At 39.8% G+C, this 25488-nt stretch overlaps 1 protein-coding gene across 2 annotated transcripts; it reads right to left on the bottom strand.

Annotated features, from left to right (window-relative positions):
* Nucleotides 1-322: 322 nt before the first annotated feature.
* FIP1L1_1 (pre-mRNA 3-end-processing factor fip1l1) lies at nucleotides 323-23603 on the bottom strand (the record flags this gene model as incomplete). 2 transcript variants are annotated; one of them, XM_051215789.1, is made up of 6 exons in its annotated part: nucleotides 323-1822; nucleotides 2309-3406; nucleotides 6208-6279; nucleotides 8438-9257; nucleotides 23173-23478; nucleotides 23521-23603. In XM_051215789.1, the coding sequence occupies 5 exons, from the start codon at nucleotides 23543-23545 to the stop codon at nucleotides 3205-3207; spliced, it is 1425 nt and encodes a 474-aa protein (XP_051066324.1). In that variant the 3' UTR covers nucleotides 323-1822; nucleotides 2309-3204. The 2 variants fall into 2 exon arrangements, with proteins under 2 accessions (XP_051066324.1, XP_051066325.1); XM_051215790.1 differs by having other exon boundaries at nucleotides 2309-2377; nucleotides 23173-23481; nucleotides 23521-23545.
* Between the last annotated feature and the right edge of the window lie 1885 nt (nucleotides 23604-25488).

The raw sequence follows: 25488 nt of genomic DNA, 5'->3' as shown, positions 1-25488 counted from the left end.
ACTAATAAACAACGTTCGTTGCCATACAGCATACGTTGTAATGTTTATATGTCATTTTAGAGAAATCTGACATTTGATGGGAACTTCATTCTTGGCTTATACATTCAAAATACAATCGAAACCCGATTTGGCCATCACTTTTTATTTAACTGTCTTTCTGCTCATTAGTGTTGGTGAGACTCAGGTATTGACGTAGACCAGTCCAGAAGCGATGTTTTGCAACTAAAGACAGAGAGCCCCACGTCAAACACGGTACTGTTAGTTTACAGCGTAGTCAGTCGGCCGCTATGAAAAATAGGATTTTCTCCAGGCCGGTATGTGAATATAATGGTTAGGAGTTTGTTTGCAAAGTAGGAAGATCGAGACCTTTGCATCTTAAAGGACATCTATTACTAGGCTGGGCAAAAATGGAAAACGTAGTTAGTCCTGTTGAACACCACTTAAAGTTGACTATTTGATTACTGTCCACCGCTCTTCATTTCAATCAACGGTAATCAAATGGAGAGCATGTTCTAGGTTGATGCACCTCCCTGCTATACTTTTGAAGTCACTTTTGCAACTCCCATTATCTTATTCTTACAGTACACTCCTACTAACGGCGTAAGGCAAAGTGCAGTGTGACCAACGCTTATAAGCGTGTGAGATGTGGACGTCCGTGACATAACAATGACGGGTCTACGTTAAGAGACATTGTGCAAGGGTATACTTAGGACCAATCAACAGTAAGTTACCATCAAAACATCTACTCAAAGCTCTTCACCAGTAGATATGATACAATGGAAATTCCAACCACAGGATTGATTTCAGTCTAATTCCATACTATGTTGGAAAAAACCCATCTGTGAACCAACTTGGTCTACTAACATAATGGTCCATATACCGACACTTGGTTATGCAAGTCGACAAAGATTTCGTCAGTTTGACTGCAGATGTACAGTAAGATTTGGAGTAATTTATGTTACTAGCTACTCTGCTACGATTATACTGGGTTCAGATTTACTATCACGGATCTTGGCCCGGACGTTCGATTACTACTAGTGTATTCTCCTAAGCGTAACTGTGTTTAGGGGACTATCCATCGTATCTATATGTCATCAAAAGATTGACTATACAATTTGCAAGCTTTAGACGAGGGATACAAAACCCAGCAATCAGTAAACTCACTGAAGACAAAGCATATCTATAATGAGTATAATGGAGTCTTTCGTAGAATACTCGAGTGAAAGACTACGACCATAAAAAATGGACTAAAGATTCAAATAGTAAAGAACCACAAAATGGACGAAATTTGAAAAACATATTCATTTAAAATACAAAAACTGTACAGTGCAGCAATATCTGTCCAAAGAAATAAATGGCTTGTCAAGAAGCCTTGCCGCTGGAGTTCGTAGCTCCCAAGGCGGCGGCAATGTTGGCAGCTGCTGCTGCGGCAGCCGAAAGAGGATCAGGTTTGGTAGTTGGTTGTTTATCTGAAGTAACAGGGGGTCTTGGTGGGGAAGGTTGCTCTTTGCGACGCGATGAACGACGATCGCTTTGTCTAGAAGGGCGAACTGACCGTTCATGATCACGACGTTCACTTCTATGCCTACTACGATCTCTTTCACGGCTTCGGTCTCGACCAGGTCGATCGCGATCACTTCGTCGCCCACTGCCTCGATGTGATCCAACGCCAGATGGATTTGGTGAGGGAGCTTCGGTAGGCGCGTGTTCCTCTGCACCAACAACCCCTCCAGAGTAACGGTCTTCGCGTGAACGGCGAGAATGATGTGATGTTCCTCTACGGTGTTCGTATTCTCTTCCAGATCTTGATGAATCACGATGGCTTTAAGTAAATCATATAAACAGCAAAGCATAAATATATCAAACAATGAACAAGGAATTGCCAAACAGAACATCAGTAATCCACAAAGGGATAATAATGTATTGTAAATAAGTGCAGCTATAGGCTCATGAATTTCACCAAAAATAATCCACTAACAACGACAATGCATGGTGAATTCATTTGTACCAATCACTGCCTAGATGTGCATAAATTAGACAGGTACGAGGTCTAAGAGGAGAACTAGATTAGACAGCTATGAACAAATATCTCTTTTGAAAAGAAACATCTTACGCCTGCAAAACACAAGTGGCTTGGTTAAAAGTGCGAAAGCATATGATACCCATGATTAAAATTGACAACTTTTTAGAGGGGAATTGTAGGAAAACATTGTAATATTAATCAGATGATTTTTAAATCGCTCAATTTGCTGTGGATTAGTCTTGACGACCAGTTAAGTATCATATGAAAACGAAGAGATATACTTACCGACGGTGCCGAGAATGATAACGTTCTCTGCTACTTGAACGACTACGACGACGTGATCGATAGCCTTCTCTGCAAGCGAAACAAGAAAGATTATTAAAAACCCTTAATTTTGAATCACAATTCTTAAGATGAAAACTTCAGATCAAACTACATCCCCTAGCGTTATACAACACAAACTACGCTGGGTTTTTACAATGCAGTGCCTTGACAAAGCAAATGAGTGAAAACATTTTTTCACACTGAATAGTAGATGAATAATCATTGATTAATTACAAACATACATTTTACCAGATGCACAAAAAACTTTGTTTTTATTGGCCATTTGATAGAGAGGTTAATGGAAATAAGTTCAAAGTGTAATTACTCTAACATTAAACAAATACTTTTGATCTAGCAAAGTATGTAGACCTAAACTACCATACTGGACGACAATAAAATAGAGGGAATCGAAAGAAATACAAAAAATTGAGCTAACAAAACCTCGATAAACAGTACTGAAGTGTATATGAAATAAGAATGAAGATTGAATAATTACTAGTATGGTTTAATTCGAATTATCCATGTAACTTTACCAACAATTAATTCTCACTACCTTGAGTTTGATTATTTATTGAATTTTTACTTGAACACATAAACGTTGGTACAAGGAGGTTTAGTAACCCGTAGATCTGACTCTAGGTAGGTCGTTTGCTAACTGCTACCAAAACATAAATTCCACCAAACCTCGTATACAATTAAGAACCTAAATCGCGTTAGTGAATAACGGAATTAAATAAGTCAAATATGAGAATGGAACTCGAAAACGTATATTTCGTTCAAACATTTATTCAGGTAGATGATCAAAAAACGAAATGATGCGCGGTGGAGGCGTGCGAATCAACTCCATTAACCAAGCGTTACTCAATATTTATAGTCAAACAAAAATAAGTTACAGACATGTGATAAGTAATATGAGAAATGCGTACACATACACTTACATAAAAACAGTCAAGGTTGATAAGCGAATTATCATGGTCAAAATGTGACTCAAGAAGAATGAATAAATTAGCCTGTTCGGAGTCTAGAATAAGCTGTGTGGGCTTGACATAGCAACCGACACTACAAGGGAACCAAATACATATGCACCGTACAATAACAATGATATTGAGAAGAGTTAGAGTGGAGGATGAGTATAAAAATAAGAAGAGCAACAACGAAGATGGTGATACCAACTGAGTTATCGTCACTACGGTTGAACACATGTTCTCGAACCTCCATATTACTAACGTGATGTTGTCACTGAATGATAGCAATTTTTCGAAGACAAAGATGATCAAAGACAACTAGTCGTCTAACATCCTCAACTCGGAGAGGCCAGGTTTCACAAACATAGAGCAAAACTGCTCTCACCAACGCGCTGTAAATCCGACCTTGTACAGCCAGACTGACATCACGAAAACGCCAAAAGGTGGTCCAGATTGGCATAAGCCGCTCTGGCTTTCACTATACGTGCACTGATCTCATCACTCACGCCACCACCAGCACTTATGCAGCTACCTAGATACACGATCTTCGCGACTACTTCTATCTGCTCACAACCAGGGTGATTACAGGATTAGAATCCTGCCAGTCTTGTAGAAAGACTTTGCACATCGAAGGTGCAAAGCACATACCGTACCCACGGACACTGATTGCCAACTGATTACGTGAGGATTGCATGGCTTGAGCATTATCGCACAGTAAGACAATATCATCCGCATACTCAAGGTCGAGAAGTCTTTCTCCAGACAACAGGTCCACACCGCCATCACTTACATCCATCAGAGCTGTTTCCAGAATGTCATCGATGGCAAAGTTGAGGAGGAATGGTGAGATTGGGCGACCCTGTCTAACCCCACTTCGTAAATGGAACAATGGAGAGAGGTGGTTGTATGCCCTCACTCTGCCTGAGGTGTTTGTATATAGGGCTTTTCGGATGTTAATAAACTTCCCAGGGACACCCTTCTTCAATAGACAATCCCAGAGAAAGGTCCTGTCCAGCGAATTGAAGGCAACCCTGATGTCAAGAAACACTACGATTGTTGGCCTTTGATAAGTATGACGGTGTTCTAACATTTGTCGGAGGGTGAAGATATGATCAATACATCCCCGACCATAACGAAAACCAGTCTGCTCCTCGCGAGCCAACCTTTCTCGAATTTCGAACAATCTACAAAGTATGACGGAAGCCAATAATTTGGACGCGATCTAGAGTAGATTCATCCCTCGACGATTTTTGCTGAAACGACGTGAACATTTTTAAAGATAGGGACAACTACCAACTTATTCGATGAATTTGGAACACACTAGTACGAAAACGTTTGCAAACAACTCAGTTGCTTAACCTGAAGGTCATCACTGAACTTAAAAAGGGTCTGGTCATTTGTGGTGTCTTAGGAGTTGGAGTGTCTTAGCTTTCTGTCAAATTGAAACCACTTTGGGGGGGCGCTAGAAGTCGGAAAGTGTAGTGAATTGTGTTATATATGACACAATCAAACCACAACATGGTAGATTTGTCTTTGAGACACTTTGTATGACTTGATATTACCCAGCTACTTGAGTGATCCATAACTACGATGAACCGAACAAATACCCTAGATGTAACAAGGCAATCAGATTAAGTCGTTATGGTGTGTTAGATAGTTCAATGAGAGGATATCAGACAACAGAAGTCACTGAATCCCAGAAACACCAAGGATGTGTTGTTGGTATTTGTTATGACTATCAGTTAATGAAGTTACTTCACCTCCTTGGACCCAAATTTATGCTGGTTATACGCCACAAATATATTATTTGTATTCGGTGCTCATGTATCAAAAGCGAAATGCCATAACATTCGAATTATAAGCCACCTGATCACAAAATGTTAGTGATAACTAGTAATATTCAGAAAATCGAGATATATCATGCATTGAAAACAAGATACTATATATAATCTTCACTGTAGTAGATAGGTAAGGGAATATATCCTATCTACCGATTTCTATTGTGATAAGTAATGAATAGTGGTTAAAGACACCTGGAAATTCTAATTCATCATTAGTCAATATTGAGTGCATATAAATGGCTGACTGATTGTCAACATTACCACAAATATCTAAGTTATTTTGTTAGCACACTTGTTAACAGTGATGCATAAAGAAAAGAAGTACAGGTACGATTTCGAGATTAACTTAAACACCATTAAACAATCTATTACACTTAAAAGATGAACCGTGAAGAGTTTCATCAACATAAGTCGGAGTTTCAAGACAGACAACTCGAACGTCCAAAAACTTCAACTAAATGATACATACTTTATCTTATTGTTATTAACTAGGTAGTGAAGTGTGACTTTTTACTGTAAACTGATATTTTTATTATATATATATATATTCGAAAAACATGTATTGGTTATCTTGAAGCATGGTTTTGTACTGAAAAAGCCATCACTGATAATTAAATCGTAGCCTAAAACCTTTTTTATCTAATACCTATTTACATTTATGGTAAACACCATTATTCATCACACTAGAAAACTACATTTTGAGAGAGAAGTAACACAAAAATATAACTTCGACTTACAGAAAATGTCTGGTATAAGGTAAGAAATGCAAACAACAGTATTACTCATATCAAGAAATTTATACTGAAGAAAAAGAAAACAGGAAGGTTCTTCGCTATTATACTTCAATAACCAACGAACAGATCTTATGTAGAGACTAACTAATTACTGTTGAGATTAAAAGCAATATATTTATCCGTAACATGTTCTTAATTGCAAATAATAAATTATGCAAGTTTGATTTTATCCTTCATTTAATGTACACTTATAACCCGTTGCTATAAAATAACACTGTAAATATCAGCAGTTAAAAACTGAAAAAACGAGAAAAAACTACCTTTCGTAATAACTAATTTCGTCTGGATGGTAATGACGCCGTCCGCGTCGAGACATAGGATCTTCATTAGAGCTACAAATAAAAAATAAAACCTATCTGTAATGAAACCATCCAGAGAAAAAGAAAAGGTAAGGAGAAATGAGAACGAAGATAACTTGACATTAATTTGTACTACGTTACCTTGATTTCATTACCAATAACAGTAAATAACAGGGTCTAGTGATGTAGACGTTCAAATACTTGTAATAATGAGACAACTGATTGATAAAGTAGTAGAATTAAATGTTTGTATGACTAAATAAACATATTTTGCAAAGTAAAACACGTCCTGAACTTTAACAAATGGATACCAGAATACAGAAATAACTGTCAACAAAATATATCTTAAATAAACTGTCATGTACATGAAGAATGTTGAGCTAAAATAGTATATTTGCCCCCAAATGCCCAGGTACGGCCGAGAGTGGGGAGAGTATGCTCTCCCTCTCCAAATGCTCTCACATGGCCACGCTTATATAGCCTCTGTCACGGAAGTCCTACTCATTGCCTTCTCGCACCACGGGTGTTGTTTACGAAAATGAGAGGACGAAAAGCGAATGTCCGGCGCTTTAACCGGGTTAGTGGACATGGAGAGTCCACCTAGGGGAGTTGGAAAACCCTGATTCCAAACCAATGGTGCACATGGGCTCCAGTATCCTGAAGGAACAAATGGCGTATGAACCAATCGTTGGTCACCGACTACCATGGGACTAAATCTCCTTACGTTGCTCCACTGCCTTGTGGATCAGACCTCCAGGTCGAAGGCTCCGGGTGTGGCTCCCTAAGAAAACCATCTGCTTCGATTTGGGCACCTGGGCAGTATCACAGCCCTCACATATATCAAATGAGATCTGTGTGGCGCATATGTATTTGGTGCCTCCTTGTAACAATATCTATGCGTTAAATAAATAAAATAAAATAAATAAAGACAATGCACAACTAATCAGAGAAAACTTGAGCCACAGAAACCACAGTTCTGAATAACGTACCGTGTATTAAGTTGCCCATTCTGATTTCAGAAGTTACCCTACGCTGAAGAACATCGTACAGTTGTGAAATACACTGATAAATACATCTAACATGTGCCTATTAACGAGTAATAACTTCTGACTACATCTTTTATAAATCGACAGTTAGATTCCATACTATTATAAAGCGCACTGAGTAAACTAAACAATGGTGTGAAAATCATTTCAGTTACAAAAGGGGAAGCATTCTGAGTGTCGAGTAAAACATCAACTACATAGGACGGTGAAACAGTAACTGTCAATAAAGATGTTACACTTAATAGAGACACTTCATCATATTTTTGTAAAACTTCCAGTTATCACAGCGACAAAAAAATGAAAGCAATATTAATCACGAGAAAATGGAAACACAAACACAAAACAACTTTCATGATCTCAAAAGTAATAAGTAATATAACTATCACTCTAAACAAGAATTATATATGTATCCAGTTATTAATCTTATTACACAACAAAACATACTGTTATCCTGATAGAAATAAATAAAACAAAATCGTAAGGATTTGAATAGAGATAATAAAGATGCCATATTTTTATACATTTGAGTAGATAAAGGTGAATATCTGCAAACACTTCCTAATAGAAAATAATTCATAGAAAAAATTAATATTTACGGTGGTCTGGTCTGCTCAAACGTTTAGGCTACTTATTATTCAAATGTGCACATATCATCATAAACCTTATTGTTTGAATCAAATAATTACAAATACGAATCGTGTACTGGCTTGATATTATGAATGGTGTACGAACTTAATACGATGCTAAATACTAGTATTCTTAAAACAAAACATTGCACATATTAGCATATTCTCCTGCTTGTTTATTCTTTGGAAAAGGAGATAAATGAGTGGTAATTCAAACATTTCATATCTGATGGCCAAAAAGGTAGTGGTAGCACCAGAATTAAGAGTAAACTTTTGTTGACGAAAATGAACAGATGGTGATTTGTGAGAAAAAACATTCATTGAATATAATTTTTGAGTAAATACAGTTTGAATGTATGTTAAATAGAAATATATTGCAATATTCAACTATTTAAGCTGAGAATTCCTTACCGTAATAAAATTTATAGCAATGAATAAAGCTATCATTACTACCATTATTATGAAAAATAGTAAGTGGGTTGATCGAATTGTATTGAGCATTAATAATCGGTTACTTACTACATTGAACCTGGGCTACGATCTCCATGATCAATTATACCACTAATTTGACCAGTAGTAGGATCGATAATAGCATCACCAGATGCAATCAGACTAGATAGTGCCATATTTCCAGTAGGCCATCCGGTTAGATTGTTCACAACAGGAGGAGGAACTGCAAGGTTAGGAAACAAAGCAGCGGCTGCAGCAGCAGCAGCGGGATTTGTAGCATTTAAGACTTGTGAATTGTTTCCAGGTGTTAATGTTCCAAAACCTGGAGGAGGTATGTTAAAAACACCAGTACCAGTTGTATTTCCATTCGTTTGTTGAGTTCCACCTAAATAGCCAGGTGGTGGTTGGTTGAATTGACTGAGTAAGTTTGAAGAATTATTTGCGGTTCCATTTAAGAGACGATTTGAGACATCAGATGGGGAATTTCCGGATTTAGAGCTGGAAATAGAATTTAAATATCGCATGTTTAATCCAGGACCACTCAGATTTATTACATTGATACTAGCTTGTTTAGAACCATCAAATGAACGGGTATTGGAAGAAACTGTGCCAGAACGAATCCGCTGTAACAAATTGGCACCCCCACTACTTAAAACAGGCTTCAGTGTTGTGTTTGCATATTCCTGTCTCAAGATTTTCTGTTTCTCACAATACTGGATCCACGTTTCTTCAGTAAATCCATAATTAAAGTAGTCTGTTATATCGGCTCCGGGTCGCTTCCATGGTTTTTCTTCATCTCCTAATGTGGAAAGATTGTACTCAACAGTTGGGATTCCATTAATATTTCCTGGATCATCCAATTCTACACCTTGACGAGCGACTTTCTGATCTAAAATAGTGAACAAAAAAGCCTAATAAGCAATTTACTATGGATACAAAATGTGGCTAGAAAAACTTTAAGGTGGACAACTGTTATAGCCCAAAGCCGCCAATCAGAAGCAGCGAATTATCGATCAGACCAAGGACGCGTAAAACACGTGTGAGCAGCTTAGAGTCCTGATTGGTCCTGCTTTCCGCCTAGCCCAGCCAGTTAAGTCCAGAACACCAGTCTCAGCCTCTGCAATATGAATTCTTATATTTCAAACATATTGAGTTTATATACCAATCAAACAGACCACAACGTAGCATAAAATAGAAAATAACATTTGTACAAAATCTGGCCAAATGTGGGAGGCTATGACTAATAGACAGGGCATAATTCCAGAATGGTAAAACGTATAATAATGGTTCATATGTCAAAATAAGGTTTATAATAAGAGGAATATGAATAGTTTAGTTATTTAACAATTATACGAGAAAAATATACGTTTAGTATTGGTCCATAAAAGGATTCAAAGTTACCATTCATTGTTTATCGGGACCTAATAATAATTAAATTTAGTCTCTACAGAACGGATCACATGCGTGTATTGTTAATACGATACGAAAATGAGTGAATTTCGTTTATTACTTCAGCTACTCAGAATAATACAAGTATGTTTATCGAACTTCCGTAAGTTGGATGTTTCTTTTCCTACGTTTTTATGGAAAAGAATAAGTAAATTCATAGTATACACTGAGAGAATTTGAAAAACTAACTCTGACGACTAAGTTACGATTCCATTGACAAGTTACTTTGATATGATAACATTCGCAGGGTGTGCTTTACTGTGAAGTCCAAAAACATGTTTGTTATGTAAAAGAGCGTCACTAAATTAATTTTCCTCACAAGAATAACAAGTCCAGGTAAAGAAATAAGCAACGGGGTGATGCGATTTGATCACGTCTAAAATCCAGATATGAGCTAAATATTTTGGAGTCTGTTATTGATCAAGAAATTAAAAGTTGCTACAACCTATAATGACAGTGAGGTGGAATTGTTAGGGAGAATTCCAATGTAGCAGGGCTAGTTAACAGTACTAGTGATAACAAAAAGGATTAGATATCGAAGATGCGATGCAAAGACACAAAGTAGTGAAAAAAGATTGTGAAGAATCCAGGAACTTATGACCTGGGAGAATACAAAAAATGTATGGGCCAGTATTTTTGCGAACGACTTCCAGGTATTTCATTCGAGGTCTCTAACCACTGGTTACAATAATCACGCCAACCCCAACCAGGTAGTCTACAATTGGTAACATGGTTCAGTCCGATTGTCAATGAGCTCATAAACTGGTGCTATGTTTTGGTCTGACCACCCCCAATTTTCTTCCAACTTATCCCTACATCAGAAAACATCGTTCATTGAGGTAGGTAGTTACTAGGCATACGTAACGCATGTCCTAGACACCTCAGTTGATGAAGCGTTACTACCTTACCAATCGATTAATCATTTTTACTTAATAGTACCCTACACCAAACCTTAATATTGTTTACTCGCTAGTCCCAGAGTACACAAACAATGCTTCTAAGACACCTATGATCCAATAATGGTAACCTCTACTTCTAACAACTATGTTTCAAATTCACAAAGTAGAACTGAGTGAACTGCCGTGCAGTAAACTCATGTTTTAGTTGGTAAACAGATACCTCACCTACGCCACAAGTAACGCATATTGGCAAAACCCAATCGAGATTTTTGAATCGGTGCCGGTGTTTCGTCAGACACCAGTTCACCGGGACTAACCGGATCTTCAAGATAAGTGAGGTTGTCGATACGCTCAGCTACTTCATTCCCTATCATCAATTCAGGCACTGACACCGGCCAGTCCTGAAGCAACACAGCAGTAATGAATGGACATATCATAAGTGCAAAGATTACTCTTTTTGGACACTAATTTTCAAACGAAAAAAAACCGATTTGGAAATATACATTGTGAAAACAACACTGTCATTAATGAGACCAATCAGTTAGTGCATAATGATTTTACTTAATTAAAATAGTAGACGCATCATAAGGCAATATATCAACTGAGAGTGAAAACAAGTGTTGTTCAAAGTCTTATGTTTACAAGCTTCAACTAGTGTACGGAAAAAAATATGGAGGAAGATATTTCAATTATAAAATGGAATATAAAACATAGATACACCAGAGTACGAGTACGGTACAGTACCCATAAAGTTTTCTTTGTCATCTTATTATTAGCAAGGAGTATTTATACAACTCAGCAAATTCATTACATTTGTCGGTTATAATAGTTTAAACTTATAATATCGTGAACTATATTTATACATTATTTTATTAACTAGCTAATATCTAGTACTATCCTGTTCATACTCGCTTCGGTTGTATATTTACCAACATCAGGACGATTCAGAGAAGACCGCTAGAGCCTCTGCCTAAGAATATGCAAAATAGTACAGTGCCCTATAGTTAACTTCACCTGGAGTCACTCTGTAGCTCATGCTGGTCCAAAGCCCGGGTAACCGGAACGTAGCAGCTACCTTGACGTGGTGATCGGGCTTGCTTATCGTGATGATCTAACCGAGCTATATCGCCTGGAACTTATGTTTCTGTATGTTCTACCATATCAGGCGGGTCTATTGGAAAACGGTAAGACTAAAAACAGCAACTCAAGGTCTGAAGGCGAAGTGGTACTGCTGACAGTAGAGGGGAGTGACAGCAGTAAGGTGTCTCCCTCGGACAACCAGCATCTGCAGCGATGCTGCTTTCCCACAAGGAAGGAGAGGGTCAGAAAAGGTCGACCCTAAAAATGTCACACATCACCTTACCTCATGTATTTTCATCTCCGGCGGTAAAACCCTTTGGAAAACGGAGCTAACACGTTAAAAACTTCCCACAAAAAGGCCGTGCGTGACCGGCCTCAAGCAGTTGTCCCTTGGGCTCTGCGGTCACGCCCTCAGGTCGCTAAGACCAACACTAATCCGACTTCCTTTTCAGGTTCCTCAAGAAATACCCTTCCATGGTGTGGGCAGTCGGGAAGCGACATCAGCCCTCATACCTGTAACAGCACACGAGACCAAGTTGGCCATAATCAAATCCTTCCTACATTTCCTAAAAACTCTTATCTTCATGACTAACCCTTCTCACGTTTCTCTATCACTTTGCACCGATAATGAAAACGATTCGCGTACGCGGAACGTTATTTCCAGTCTCCTGAAACCACGCTCTAAATCACATGTAGGAGCTTTTAACGTCCGAACACTATGCCAAATAGAAGAGGCTTCCTTAGCTGGGATTTTAGAATCTCGCGCCGTCAATGTATCTTGCGTCTCTGAAACGCGCATACAGGATCCAAGTAGCGTCATTCATTTGACCTCGTCATATCAAAATAAAGAACCATCTCGATTCACACTTCGTGTATCTGTAAACACTAATGCTGCTTTCCATGGCCTCGCTGATGTAGGTATAGCATTAAGTCCTAGGGCAGAACTAACTCTCTTAGACTGGATCCCAGTAGACAGTCGCTCACGTACTGTCCGACTAAATGGAAAAGTAAGGACTCGGAAGGATAGGGACGCTCTTCGTTGTCTCTGCCTACTCTCCCACTGACTGCAGCTCAGATGAGGTAAAATACGAGTTTTACAGAAAGCTTCCTGACCTCCTCCAAAAAGTTAGGCGCTCTGATGAAGTAATACTGTGGTGTGGGTTACTTATATCCATATAAGTAGTATATAACAGTGGTCAGGCATAGAATGTATTGCAGCAGATGGATGAGGAAAGAACAGAAACGGAAAGCAATTGGTATGAAAAGGCATGAACAATGAAATCTGAGACAATGGACTGATATTTGCAAAAAAACAACCAAATTTACGACGATGGATTGATATTTACTATTTAGTTCTCAGATTTTATTGAGATGCTCTGTAATTTCGCGTCAAATACGTTCGATTTTCCCCACTCGTGTTAGTGTTTGCAACAATAGTAGCTAGTGACTTTAATGCTGAAGTAGGTAAACTAAGCGAAAAGGAAAGACACCTAGGTGGGTCTTATGGTGTCGCGGCTCGAAGAACAGATAATAGCGACCCTCTGTTACAACTATGCTCAGATGACTGCCTGTTTCTAGCAAATACTAACTTTAAGCATAGGGAAAGACATCCTTTGACATGTCGACCCCCGAATTCGTTCCAACGTTGGACCCAACTAGATCACATCACAATCAGCCACCGATGGAGGGGATCGATAGAAGATTGTCGCTCATCCTGGAGCACATTCTTAGATTCAGATCATGCTCTAGTGCGAGCGCGTATCTCAGTCAGTCAGTCAGCTACAACGTAGGACCAGGCACATATGTGCATCGGTCCAGGTTGCCATACCGCATCAGTACAACAAGATGAACACCGGATTCATAGCAGTGGTTGGGTCAAAGGTGGTAATATATAAGAGAAAGATTGCATATAGAGATATAGTAGAAGAAAGAATTGGTTCGTAGAAAGAAAGATATGAAGTGTTTTTAATCTCCTAGTTTAAGGGAAGACAGAGAGTGTATACACCGACGCCATTGTGATCGATTCTGAGCCATGTCACCAAGAGTCTCCAACCATTGGGTACGATAGTCACGCGGACCCCAACCAAGTAGTCTGTATCTACCAACATGGCTCAGACTAGAAGTTAGTGTCTTCAAGCGCTGATGTCACGTTTTGGTTTGACCGCCCCTAACTTTCTTCCAACCATCTCCAATACCGGATAGCATTGCACGTCGTGGTAGTCGGTGTTCAGGCATACGTAACAGGTGGCCGAACCATCTCAGTCGATGAAGATTCACAACCTCATCAACTGATTTACCATCATTCCCTAATACCCTGCGTCGAACCTCACTATTACTTACCCTGTGATCCCAGCAGACGCCAGCAATATTTCTAAGGCATCTGTGGTCAAATACTAGTAGCTTACGAGTGTCTTCTACTCTTAGTGGCCATGTTTCGCTGCCGTAAATTAAAACAGAACGGACTGCCGTGCAGCATACTCGTCCTTTTATTGATAGACGGATATCTCGCCTTCGCCATAGGTGACGTAAGTTGGCAAAAGCCAAATGAGCTTTTCGAATCCGTGCTGAGATTTCGTCAGACACCAACCCATTAGGGCTGATCAGACTTCCAAGATAAGTGAAGTTGTCGACGCGTTCGACTACTTCACTCCCTATCCTTAGTTCAGGTGTTAACGCAGACCAGTCCTGAAGCAACAACTTGCATTTAGAGGGAGAGAAGCGCATTCCAAACATTCTGGCATTGTTGCTTGGTGCTACCAAAAGACTCTGCATTTTGTCAGCGTCTTCACCAAACAGGACTATGTCATCTGCGTATTTTAAGTCGATAAGTGGACCTCCTGGATGGAGATCAATACCCGAGAATTCAGTCGACGAGAGCGTTATTTCCATCAGAAGATCTATGATGAAGTTAAACAAAAATGGGGAAAGTGGACAGCCTTGACGGACACCACTTGAGGTTACAAAAGTAGATGACAGTTCGCCATAAGCTCTGACTCGACTAGTAGTGTTCGAGTAAAGAGCCTTCACAAGGTTTATGTACTTCTGAGGTACGCCTTTCAATGACAGACACTGCCACAGAATCTCGCGGTCTACCGAGTCAAATCCCGTTTTAAGTCAAGAAAGACCACCATTGTCGGCCGCCAATAGGTATGCCTGTGTTCTAGAACCTGACGAATAGTGAATATGTGGTCGATGCAGCCACGACCAGGTCTGAAGCCAGCTTGAGTCTCTCGTGTTTGCAGTTCACGAGTCTTAGTTAGGCGTCTGATAATTATCGAAGCTAGTATTTTAGATATTATATTAGTTAAACTAATCCCTCTGTGGTTGTCACAGGATGATTTTGACCCTCTCTTATATTATTGGGACGATAAGTGATTGTGACCAGTTAGATGGGATAACGTCTAACTCCCAGATCTTAGCTAAAATATTAGTCAACCTAATCGCTAAAATTGGACCACCATCCTTAAAGACCTCTGGAGCCAGTCCATCTGGACCAGCTGCCCTTTCTCGTTTCAGATTAACTATAGCCTTTTGAACTTCTGCTAGAGTTGGGGGACCTACTTCAATGTTCCATTCACACTGTCTGGGAATGGAGGGTAGTTGTAGAGTAGCTGAAGGCCAGTTGAACTGTTCTCTGAAATGTTCCGCCCATCGTTCTAAACGTCTGGACTGAGAGCAGATGAGGGTGTCGTCTTTTTCCGAAATAGTCTGACTTACACTTGACTTATTGATTCCAGTTTCTTTTATTAGTCTGTAAAGCTGTCTTGTGTTCCCTATAGTCGCCACCTTTTCCATCTCTTTTGCTTTCATTGCCCACCACTGCTCACGGTCGTTTCTTAGACTTTTTCTTAACCTAGATCTGATTTGTTGTCGCTCTTCATCATGTTCGGAACCTGATGGGACGAGTTTGCGAGAATCCATCAGTGTGATAGACTTTGAAGAAATCCACTGGTTCTTTGTAACCCTGTGGTTTAAATCACTGATAGATGTCACTGCTGTTTCCACAGCTGTTTGTATGGCTTTCCAAGCAACAATTGGGTCAACCTCGTCTTCAGAACTACCTAATCGTGACCTCAGTTGTTCCTGGAACCTACTTTTGGTTTCCTCGCTACTCAGTTCGGTTCGAATGGGTCTTTTTACTGTGGCTTTTTTTGCGTCCAGTGAGGCGCAAGCAGATGCGTGCCCGTATTAGGGCGTGGTCGGAGTCAGAGCCCCTAACTTTTTGGAGAAGGTCGGTAAGCTTTCTGTAAAACTCATCTTTTACATCATCTGAGCTGCAGTCAGTGGGAGCGTAGGCAGAAACGACGAAAAGGCAACGACGTGTGTCCCTATCCTTCCGAGTTCTTACGGAGCCGTTTAACCGAACAGCACATAGACGACTGTTGACGGGGATCCACTCTAGCAGTGCTTGTTCCGCCCTCATGCTTAGTGCTATGCCTACACCTGCCAGTCCACGAGAACTGGCCATCGGGTCACCAGATACACGTAGGGTGTATCTCGTTGGCTCTCCGTTTTGCCGAGGTGAGGTCAAGTGAATGACCACACTGGAATCCTGTATGCGTGTTTCGGAGACACAGCATACATCAATGGAAAGAGACTCTAGGGTTTTAGCCAAGGAAGCCTGCTGACCGATTTGACATAGGGTGCGTACGTTGAAGGCTCCAATGTGTAGTTTAGAGCGAGGTTTCAGTAGGCCTGGGACAGGGATTTGAGCACTAGAATCGTTGGCTATGGTGACACTTGAGGAGGAAGCCGAAAGAGGAAGTTTAGAGTGGAAAGTCGACGTAGGAGGAATAATAGGAATTGAAGAGGAAGGTTGATTATGAATACAGTGGTCTCGAGTGCTGTTAGAGGTATGAGGGCGGTTATCACTTCCCGGTTGCCCACACCGAGGAAGGGTTCTTCTGGAGGTACCTGAAAAGGAAATTGGATTAGAGGTGGTCTCAGTGACCTGAGAGCGTGACCGCAGTGCCCAAGGGACAACTGCTTGAGGCCGGTCGCGCACGGCCTTTTCGTGGGAGGTTTTTGACGTGTTAGCTCCGTTCTTCAAAGGGCCTTACCGCTGGAGACGGAAATCCGTGAGGTAAGGTGAGGTGTGCATTTTTAGGGTCGACCTTTTCTAACACCATCCCTCCTTGTGGGAAGGCAGCATCGCTGTCATGCTGGTTGTCTGAAGGAAACACCTTACTGCTATCACACCTCTGTACAGTCAGCAGTACGACTTCGCCTTCGGACCTTGGGTTTGTTGCTTTTAGTCTTACCGTTCTTCAACCGACCTGTCTGACATGGTAGGACCTTGAGGAACGGTTGTTCCAGCCAGTATAGTTCGGTTGCTTCATCACGATAGGCAAGCCCGACCACCACGTCAAGGTAGCAACAACGGTCGGGCAATGATAATGGCTTGAACCTTAGTCAGTGTTGGGGTAAATTCGACATTAATGTTTTCAGTTTGCAGGAGATTTGCTCGACTGCTTATACTGATTATTTGCATGCATGATTGTGTCGCTAAACCATCAATTAGACTGACAAGGTTTTGAGATATTTACTGAATGAACAACTTATAGAGAAACATACTGTAATCACCTGTAGTGAATGAAGATAAAACAAAAACAACACTAGTGATAATTATAGGTCAATTTGCTGACCGATTTCATTAATTTCATCAATCATATTACGTGATTGTCAAGTCGTGACAATGCTTTATGACGAAATCCTGAAACTATTATGTTTGACTAGTTATAGTGTTGATTGAGGATTAGCCAGTGGGAAAATAGGTATTGTTGCTTTAGGTGATTCGAAATTATCAGAAATTTGTAGCGTTAAAGAATCAGAGCTACCTTACTATATTATAAATTTTAATTCGAAAGTATTCGTCAAGCGTTAATTTTAGTAGGCTCCAGAGTTTTGATGTTAAACATCTATTTAGCCAAAAACTACATGAGAATTTAATTAGTTGACTAGTGTAGTTGATAGTCTCTAAATTTCTAATTTTATTATCTAAACTGTGTCCGCATTTTAGGCTGCTAATATGATAAACCAATCCATAAACCCAAATACGATTAGCAACAACGACTATGATGGGTTTATTGATAAATGTTAAAGGCGATTCAGATGATTTCTAAATTTAAAAGACATGAAGATATAGTGCAACGTATGTACGGGCCAGGTTAACATGCAGGTAGGTTGTTGACGTATATGACAATTTAAAAATAATGAACATCACCAGAGAAATAATTTTAAAGCTAAGACTGCTTGTGAAACTTCAGGCAGGAATATGACGCGTTATAAACATTCCATAAGAAGTTACTGCATTTAGCCTAGGGACATTTACAAATATGTGTCAAAAGCAGCTGGAAAATATACACATCTTAAGTACAAAAAAATCATCCAGTAAAATAGTTGAACAACTAGGAAAACAGTTAGGCAGACATGTAAGTGATGCCCACCCCGAGGCAGCATGGAATGATATCCGAAAAGCTGTGGAAACAACAGTGATATCTGATAGTAAGATAAACCATAAGGTTAGAGAGAAACACTGGGTCGAAGCAGCATCTACCGCACTGATAGATGCTTGAAAACTCATTCCACCTGGCTCTGACGAAGAGCGGAGTCAGCTTAAGCTCAGGCTGATAAGAAGCCTACGCAATGATCGCGAACAGTGGTGGGTAGCGAAAGCAAGAGAGATGGAAAAGGCAGAGGCAATAGGCAACAGCAGACAACTGTCCAGACTTGTTAAAGAAACCGGTATTAGGAACCCGACTGTTAGCGAAACTATCTCGGAAAAAGATCGACATACTATTCATCCTCAATCCATGAGATTGGATCGATGGGCAGAACACTTTAGGGGTCAGTTCAACTGACCTCCAGTCACACTTCGATTCCCCAAGATCTCCAGCCAACCTGAATGGCAAGTTGATGTAAGTCTTCCGACCCTTCACGAAGTCGCAAAAGCTATAGGAAATCTGAAGCGAGGGAGAGCAGCAGGCCCTGACAGGTTTACCCCTGAAATTTTTAACGATGGCGGTTCAGTATTAGCACTGAGATTGACTGAGATCTTAGGTAGAATCCGGGAATCCCATCCGACTGGTCTCAATCAATGATTGTGCCAATCTATAAAAAAGGACAAAAGTCCTCTTGTGACAATCACAGATGAATCAGTTTGACTAATATAGTGTCTAAAATATTAGCTTCAATAATACTTCGATGCCTAACGAAAGCTCGTGAAGAGCAGACTAGAGAAAACCAGGTTGGTTTCCGACCTGGACGTGGCTGTATAGACCAGATATTCACACTACGTCAGGTCCTAGAACACAGATACACGTTCAGATGCCCCACAATCGCAGTATTTCTCGACCTTAAGGCGGTGTTTGACTCTGTTGATCGTGAGGCTCTATGGCAGTGTTTGTCACTGAAAGGAGTACCAAAGAAGTATATTAACCTTATAATAGCTCTCTACTTCAACACAACTGGTCGAGTGAGAGCTTATGGCGAACTGTCATCAGAATTGATTACCACAAGTGGTGTTCGTCAGGGCTGTCTACTCTCTCCATTCTTGTTTAACTTTATCGTAAACGTGCTTTTAGACATAACACTTTCCTCATCTAAATTTCCAGGGGTTGAACTTCTACCGGGAGATTCACTTGTTGACTTAGAATATGCCGATGACATAGTTCTATTCGATGAAGACGCTGACAAAATGCAGTCTTCTGATCACTCTAAGCAACAATGCAAGCATGTTCTGGATGCGATTCTCCCCCTCGAAATGCAAAATGTTGCTTCAGGATTGGGTTGTATCGGCACCTGAACTAATGATAGAGAGTGAAGTAGTTGAGCGTGTCGACCGCTTCACTTATTTTGGGAGTTTCATCAGCCCTTATGGTCTGGTATGTGACGATGTAGATGAAGAATACTTCGTTGGTGTCCGCGTGACTATCGTAACCAGTAGTTAGAAACTCTGGGTGACATGGCTCAGAATCGATCACAATGGTGTAATTGTATACACAGTCTGTATTCCCTTAAACTATTAAAATTGCTTTATACCTTTTTTTTCTATCAACTAATTCTTTCTTTTTGTACCATATACTTATATGCAATCTTTCTTTTATATATTACCACCATTGAACTAACTACTTTATGAATTCGGTGTTCACCTTGTTGTGCTAATGAGGTATGGCAGCTTGGAACGATGCACATATTTGCCAGGTCATACGTTGTAGCTGAATGACTGACATACATCAAGATACACAATTTGGTCCCGATTGGAATATGTGAGGCTGATTTGACACAAATCGGAAAGTAAATACTAGCAACAGGAGAAATGTTGTTACAGATAAAATGTCGCCTCCCAAAGTCCTGTAAGATCTACTGAAAGAGAAAATCACCATGAGAATCAACTGGAAGAGGACCTAAGAAGAAGTAACTTCAACATTCCAGGAAGTGCTAGGCACCAAGGAGTATCGAGATAAAGAATGGATCGTTGTAGAAAGCCTGGGCAAGATTCAAGAAAGGAATGACATGACACCAATCAACAACAAAAAGCGGTGACAGCAAATGGATAGACTAAATAAAGAGTAAACAAACGAGTGACGAAGAGCATTGGTCCTGACAAGGGAGTGTGTGGAAGGCCAGGGAACTACAAGAAAACAAGCTACAACAGAAGGAAATATTAAAAAACTACATAATACAACCAAAAAGCTGACAGGGAAATATGGTAGACCAGAGAGACCGGTCAGGAACAAAGAATAATCAGGATCTAGAGAAGCGGAAGAGGTGGGTAGATCACTTTGAAGAGCTTTTGAATATACCAGTGCCACTGAACACACCAGACATCAAAGCATCACATACAGACCTCCCTGTAAATGATACCGCACCAACAACAGAAATCTGAAAGGACATTGGAATAATCAGAATGACAAAGTAACAGGTCCAGATAACATATCAGCCTAAGTACTAAAGTCAGAATACAAGGTCCTCCATATTTTTTAGGAACAACAAATACTAACACATTAGAAAGATGGATACAGTATCAAGTTGCTAGAGTACAACAACTTCAGAAGGAATGTGCTGTTATCACTATTAGACAAAGTTTTTAACGTAGTGTTGCTGAACCGAAGGAGATTGAGTGGACGCACAACTTTGAGATCAATAGGATGGCTTTCGTACGAACTGGCCATATATCGACACAGAAGATCATCGACCAACAATCAACTGAATGACTCATCGCTATACATTACTGTTCTTGATCATAAGAAAGCATTTTACAGCGATAATAAGGAAGCCTTGTGGGAACTTCAATATTATAACGTATCTAAGAAGATCGCCACTTATGTGAAACTCCTACAGGGGACTGAGTTCCAAAGTCATTTATGGTGGGCACGTCCAAGATGCATTCATAGTGATTAGTGTTCAACAAGACTATCTACTCTCATCTTTTCTATTTCTGCTAGACGCTGACTAGGGTACAAAGACCTTCATCTTTCAGCTGAAGAACGAAATACAGTGGACACAACTGGGTGTCCTCTAAATGCAAGTTGTTGCTTCAGGACTGGTCTGCGTCAACACCTGAACTAAGGATAGGGAGTGAAGTAGTCGAACGCGTCGACAACTTCACTTATCTTGGAAGTCTGATCAGCCCTAATGGGTTGGTGTCTGACGAAATCTCAGCACGGATTCGAAAAGCTCATTTGGCTTTTGCCAACTTACGTCACCTATGGCGAAGGCGAGATATCCGTCTATCAATAAAAGGACGAGTATGCTGCACGGCAGTCCGTTCTGTTTTAATTTACGGCAGCGAAACATGGCCACTAAGAGTAGAAGACACTCGTAAGCTACTAGTATTTGACCACAGATGCCTTAGAAATATTGCTGGCGTCTGCTGGGATCACAGGGTAAGTAATAGTGAGGTTCGACGCAGGGTATTAGGGAATGATGGTAAATCAGTTGATGAGGTTGTGAATCTTCATCGACTGAGATGGTTCGGCCACCTGTTACGTATGCCTGAACACCGACTACCACGACGTGCAATGCTATCCGGTATTGGAGATGGTTGGAAGAAAGTTAGGGGCGGTCAAACCAAAACGTGACATCAGCGCTTGAAGACACTAACTTCTAGTCTGAGCCATGTTGGTAGATACAGACTACTTGGTTGGGGTCCGCGTGACTATCGTACCCAATGGTTGGAGACTCTTGGTGACATGGCTCAGAATCGATCACAATGGCGTCGGTGTATACACTCTCTTTCTTCCCTTAAACTAGGAGATTAAAATCGCTTCATATCTTTCTTTCTACGAACTAATTCTTTCTTCATGTACTATGTCCTTATATGCAATCTTTTATATATTATTACCATTGACTTAACCACTCCCACGAATCCGGTGTTCATCTTGCTGTGCTAATGCGGTATGGCAACTTGGACCGATGCACATATGTGCCTGGTCCTACTTTGTAGCTGACTGACTGACAAAACTTATTCGCAATGAATACCATGATATAATGAAAATGGAGTTCTCGGAAAACGAATGAAATACTTTCCAACTATGACGTTTTGACTTGCAACTTCCCTTCATGATACTCAGATAACAATACCTAGAATTCCTGGAAAATTGACTAAATAGTTTATCAAGCCTTTATATACGTAAACACAGCAAGCTTGTTTCATATGCACGCTTGGGAACAATAAAGTGCCATAAGAGGTTTTGTAGTCCTCATTGATTTTCTCTTACATCTCCGGTTAGTAAGATCAACCAACTTTTTTATACATGATATGTATAATCTTTCACAAAATAATTCTGAAAGCCAAATAAGCCATATTAGGTACTTCACACAACTGGATAAACCATCTGATGTGAATTGCCCTCAGGACCTCTAATTTTAAGGTGAAAAATAAGGCTATGATGTGTCAGTGCAAATGTTTGTAGGGATGGTGTTGTGTAAACATGAAAAGCGTTTAGAATGAAGTATTTTCTCACAATTTAGTTAAAGCTCAATGACTTTACACTAACTTTGGATAATCTACTTTCTACCCACTCATCAAATCGATTTTATATCCGTATTTTTACAAAACAACTATCCCGTTAGCAGAGTTCTACAGTAATTATTGTTCAGTCAATTTTCTACCGCGCTTTAGAGTGTTCATTTGCATGGTTGGTTGTGGACCACATTAACTTTAATAAATTAGCCTGGTTTATGGCAACACATAGGAGCAACTATGAAAAGACATAGTTTCCATTGTAATAAGTATTAAGATAAATTATTTCTTGTGTCTAACACTAATGCCTCAAGACTTTCAATTAGGTAACTGCTGCCGGGAAATCAATGCACGAATAAAAAACTTCATGGCAAGCGCCAGATACTAGTCACCAATCATTCAAAACTTACGTTGGGTTGTGTGAGCGACTGATCGCGCTTGGTAAGCTGCGCCGGTTTTGTAAATCCCTGTTTTGCTGGAAGGCTTTATAATCACATTGACTGTATCGTCATCACCATCATTCTCTTCGCACTGGTCATCTGCATCAAAGTCGGCAACAGCAGCAGCAATTACCGCATTTCTCTCCTCTTCTATAAACGAGCAACCATCGTTTTCTTGGACCTTTGACGCATCAATGCTTTCTGTCTGCATACCTCCACCATTCGGCAACTTAGGATCCACAGTTGGTGAAGTTGCATTATCGACATTACATTCATCTGCTTTTCAGAACCCACGTAAGTTGGAAAGTAGTGACATACCATTGGGAATCACTTCACTGTCCATCCTTTAGGCAAGGGTGAACTACGCGGCTCCCATTCAGTATTCCAATATGAAAAGTCTGATAATGTCTTCAAAGGGTTGTAAAATGACCTTTAAATCAACTACATCAGTAGAAAAATATGTTCTTATTATTATTAATTACAGATAGAACATATATCTGTGGTATTTTTATGAACTAGTGATTCTATTGTACTGGAGGACCCGCTTATTACGAATCCCAAATATCATACGTTCATTGGTATTCATCTAGCTCTACTTCCCGTAAATTGCACCATTTTCGGAATTCCTAGTTATTTCAATAAGTTGGATACTTTTAATAATCATAGCCATTTTTTAAAATATGTTCCATCAGTCGACTAGTAGTCACTTCAATTTTATTCCTTGGATTTTATCGTTATCTCACAGGAGATGCTTATTCCTGATGGATCAAAGCTATTTGACATGATAACCATCAAGTCACTATTGAAAATAAAGGGGGCTAGCATAAGATCGCCACTTATTCTACGATTTGTGGATGTGGTGGCAAACAAATCGAAATAGACAGCTATTATGCATTCTATATTGATGTCAAACATGTTAGTCTTGCTGAACACATCATTACATGGGGGCAGTTCGTCGACGGTGGAGCTTCCAGTTCTGTCATGTTCGAGCCTTTTTCGTGGATAGTGTATATTCTTTTTTATCAACCCACATAAGGCAGATTAGAAAGTTTTACCTTCTAAAGAGTGCCTCTTCGAAAACTTTTAATAATAAAAATAACGTTCACCAGCTGCCTGAATGAAATATTTTAAGTTAGGTCGTATTCAAGTTGTGGAATTACCATCCAATCGGATCATCCTAGGTATCTGGAGCTGGGCGACCATAAAGCCCAAATGCCTTTAGGTCCAGTAAAATTGTAGTGCATATTACATTTCCTCTGGCACAAGTATTATTTTACCTCAAACAATTGAGATTATTAATCACTCAAACTGTATGTCTTGTACACATGAGTTTACCTATAGACTGAGTGATACTTTTCAATCCCTAATACTGAGTAACTTGTGAGCTGAACTTAATCCTGATTTTGGAATTCTTACTCGAGTTCTAGTTCGCCAGGCAAATGGAAAAAATGGTTCGATTTTTGTCCAAGAATCTTATTGTTGCAACATAGGGAAAGGGGTGACAAAGTTGTAGAACCCTACACGACCGCAATTGGACATTTTGTATTCCAAAAGTAAACGTTTTACGGTGGCGTGAAGTAGTCCGTTCTGGGGTGATCAAACACTTAATTTCTATGATGGTCGATAGGACCAACGATAAATACTTGACATGGAAATCAGAAATGTCGAACCATATTATAACGACATCACCTGTACCATCAGTTTTGTTATCGAATCTACTTTATGTAGTCAGTTTGTGTTCGATGCAGAAGTATACCTTCGCAAGAGCATAGTGACAGGGTGCCAGAAAATTTGTTAACAATATATAATCCAGCAGCCTATCAAAATCCTGATAGACTTCTTTAACGAGGTTAATCGCATACGTGACTAAAGGCAACTATTAGTTATTTTATACTCCGATATCAGGAAAATTTATCTAAATATAAACTTTAATCAGCCTAACATCACAAAAGAAGGGAGGGTGGTGTGAATGATCAGCGAGCATTGATAGTGAGGGATATGACTTCAGTTTACCTATGTTTGTGGGACAGATCATATTGTTTCAGGCTTTTTATAATTGGGAACGAAGTAGTCAATCAGCGATGGTCAGATTGTTCTTCTACTCTCGCCACCCAGACCTATGTTTGAAAATTTGTGCTGGCTTCGTTATTTTGCCGAGACGACATATAACACGCTAACTCAGGTTTTTACGCTATGATCTGGTGGTCGCCATTATATGATAAGCGAGTGAGAATTGTGATGGAAAAATGACGGATGATAAGCAATATAGTTATTAGCATTTCTGAA

Source organism: Schistosoma haematobium, chromosome 4, assembly GCF_000699445.3.
Source record: "Schistosoma haematobium chromosome 4, whole genome shotgun sequence".
NCBI lineage: Eukaryota > Metazoa > Platyhelminthes > Trematoda > Strigeidida > Schistosomatidae > Schistosoma > Schistosoma haematobium.
This window is presented reverse-complemented; position numbering and strand designations above follow the sequence as displayed.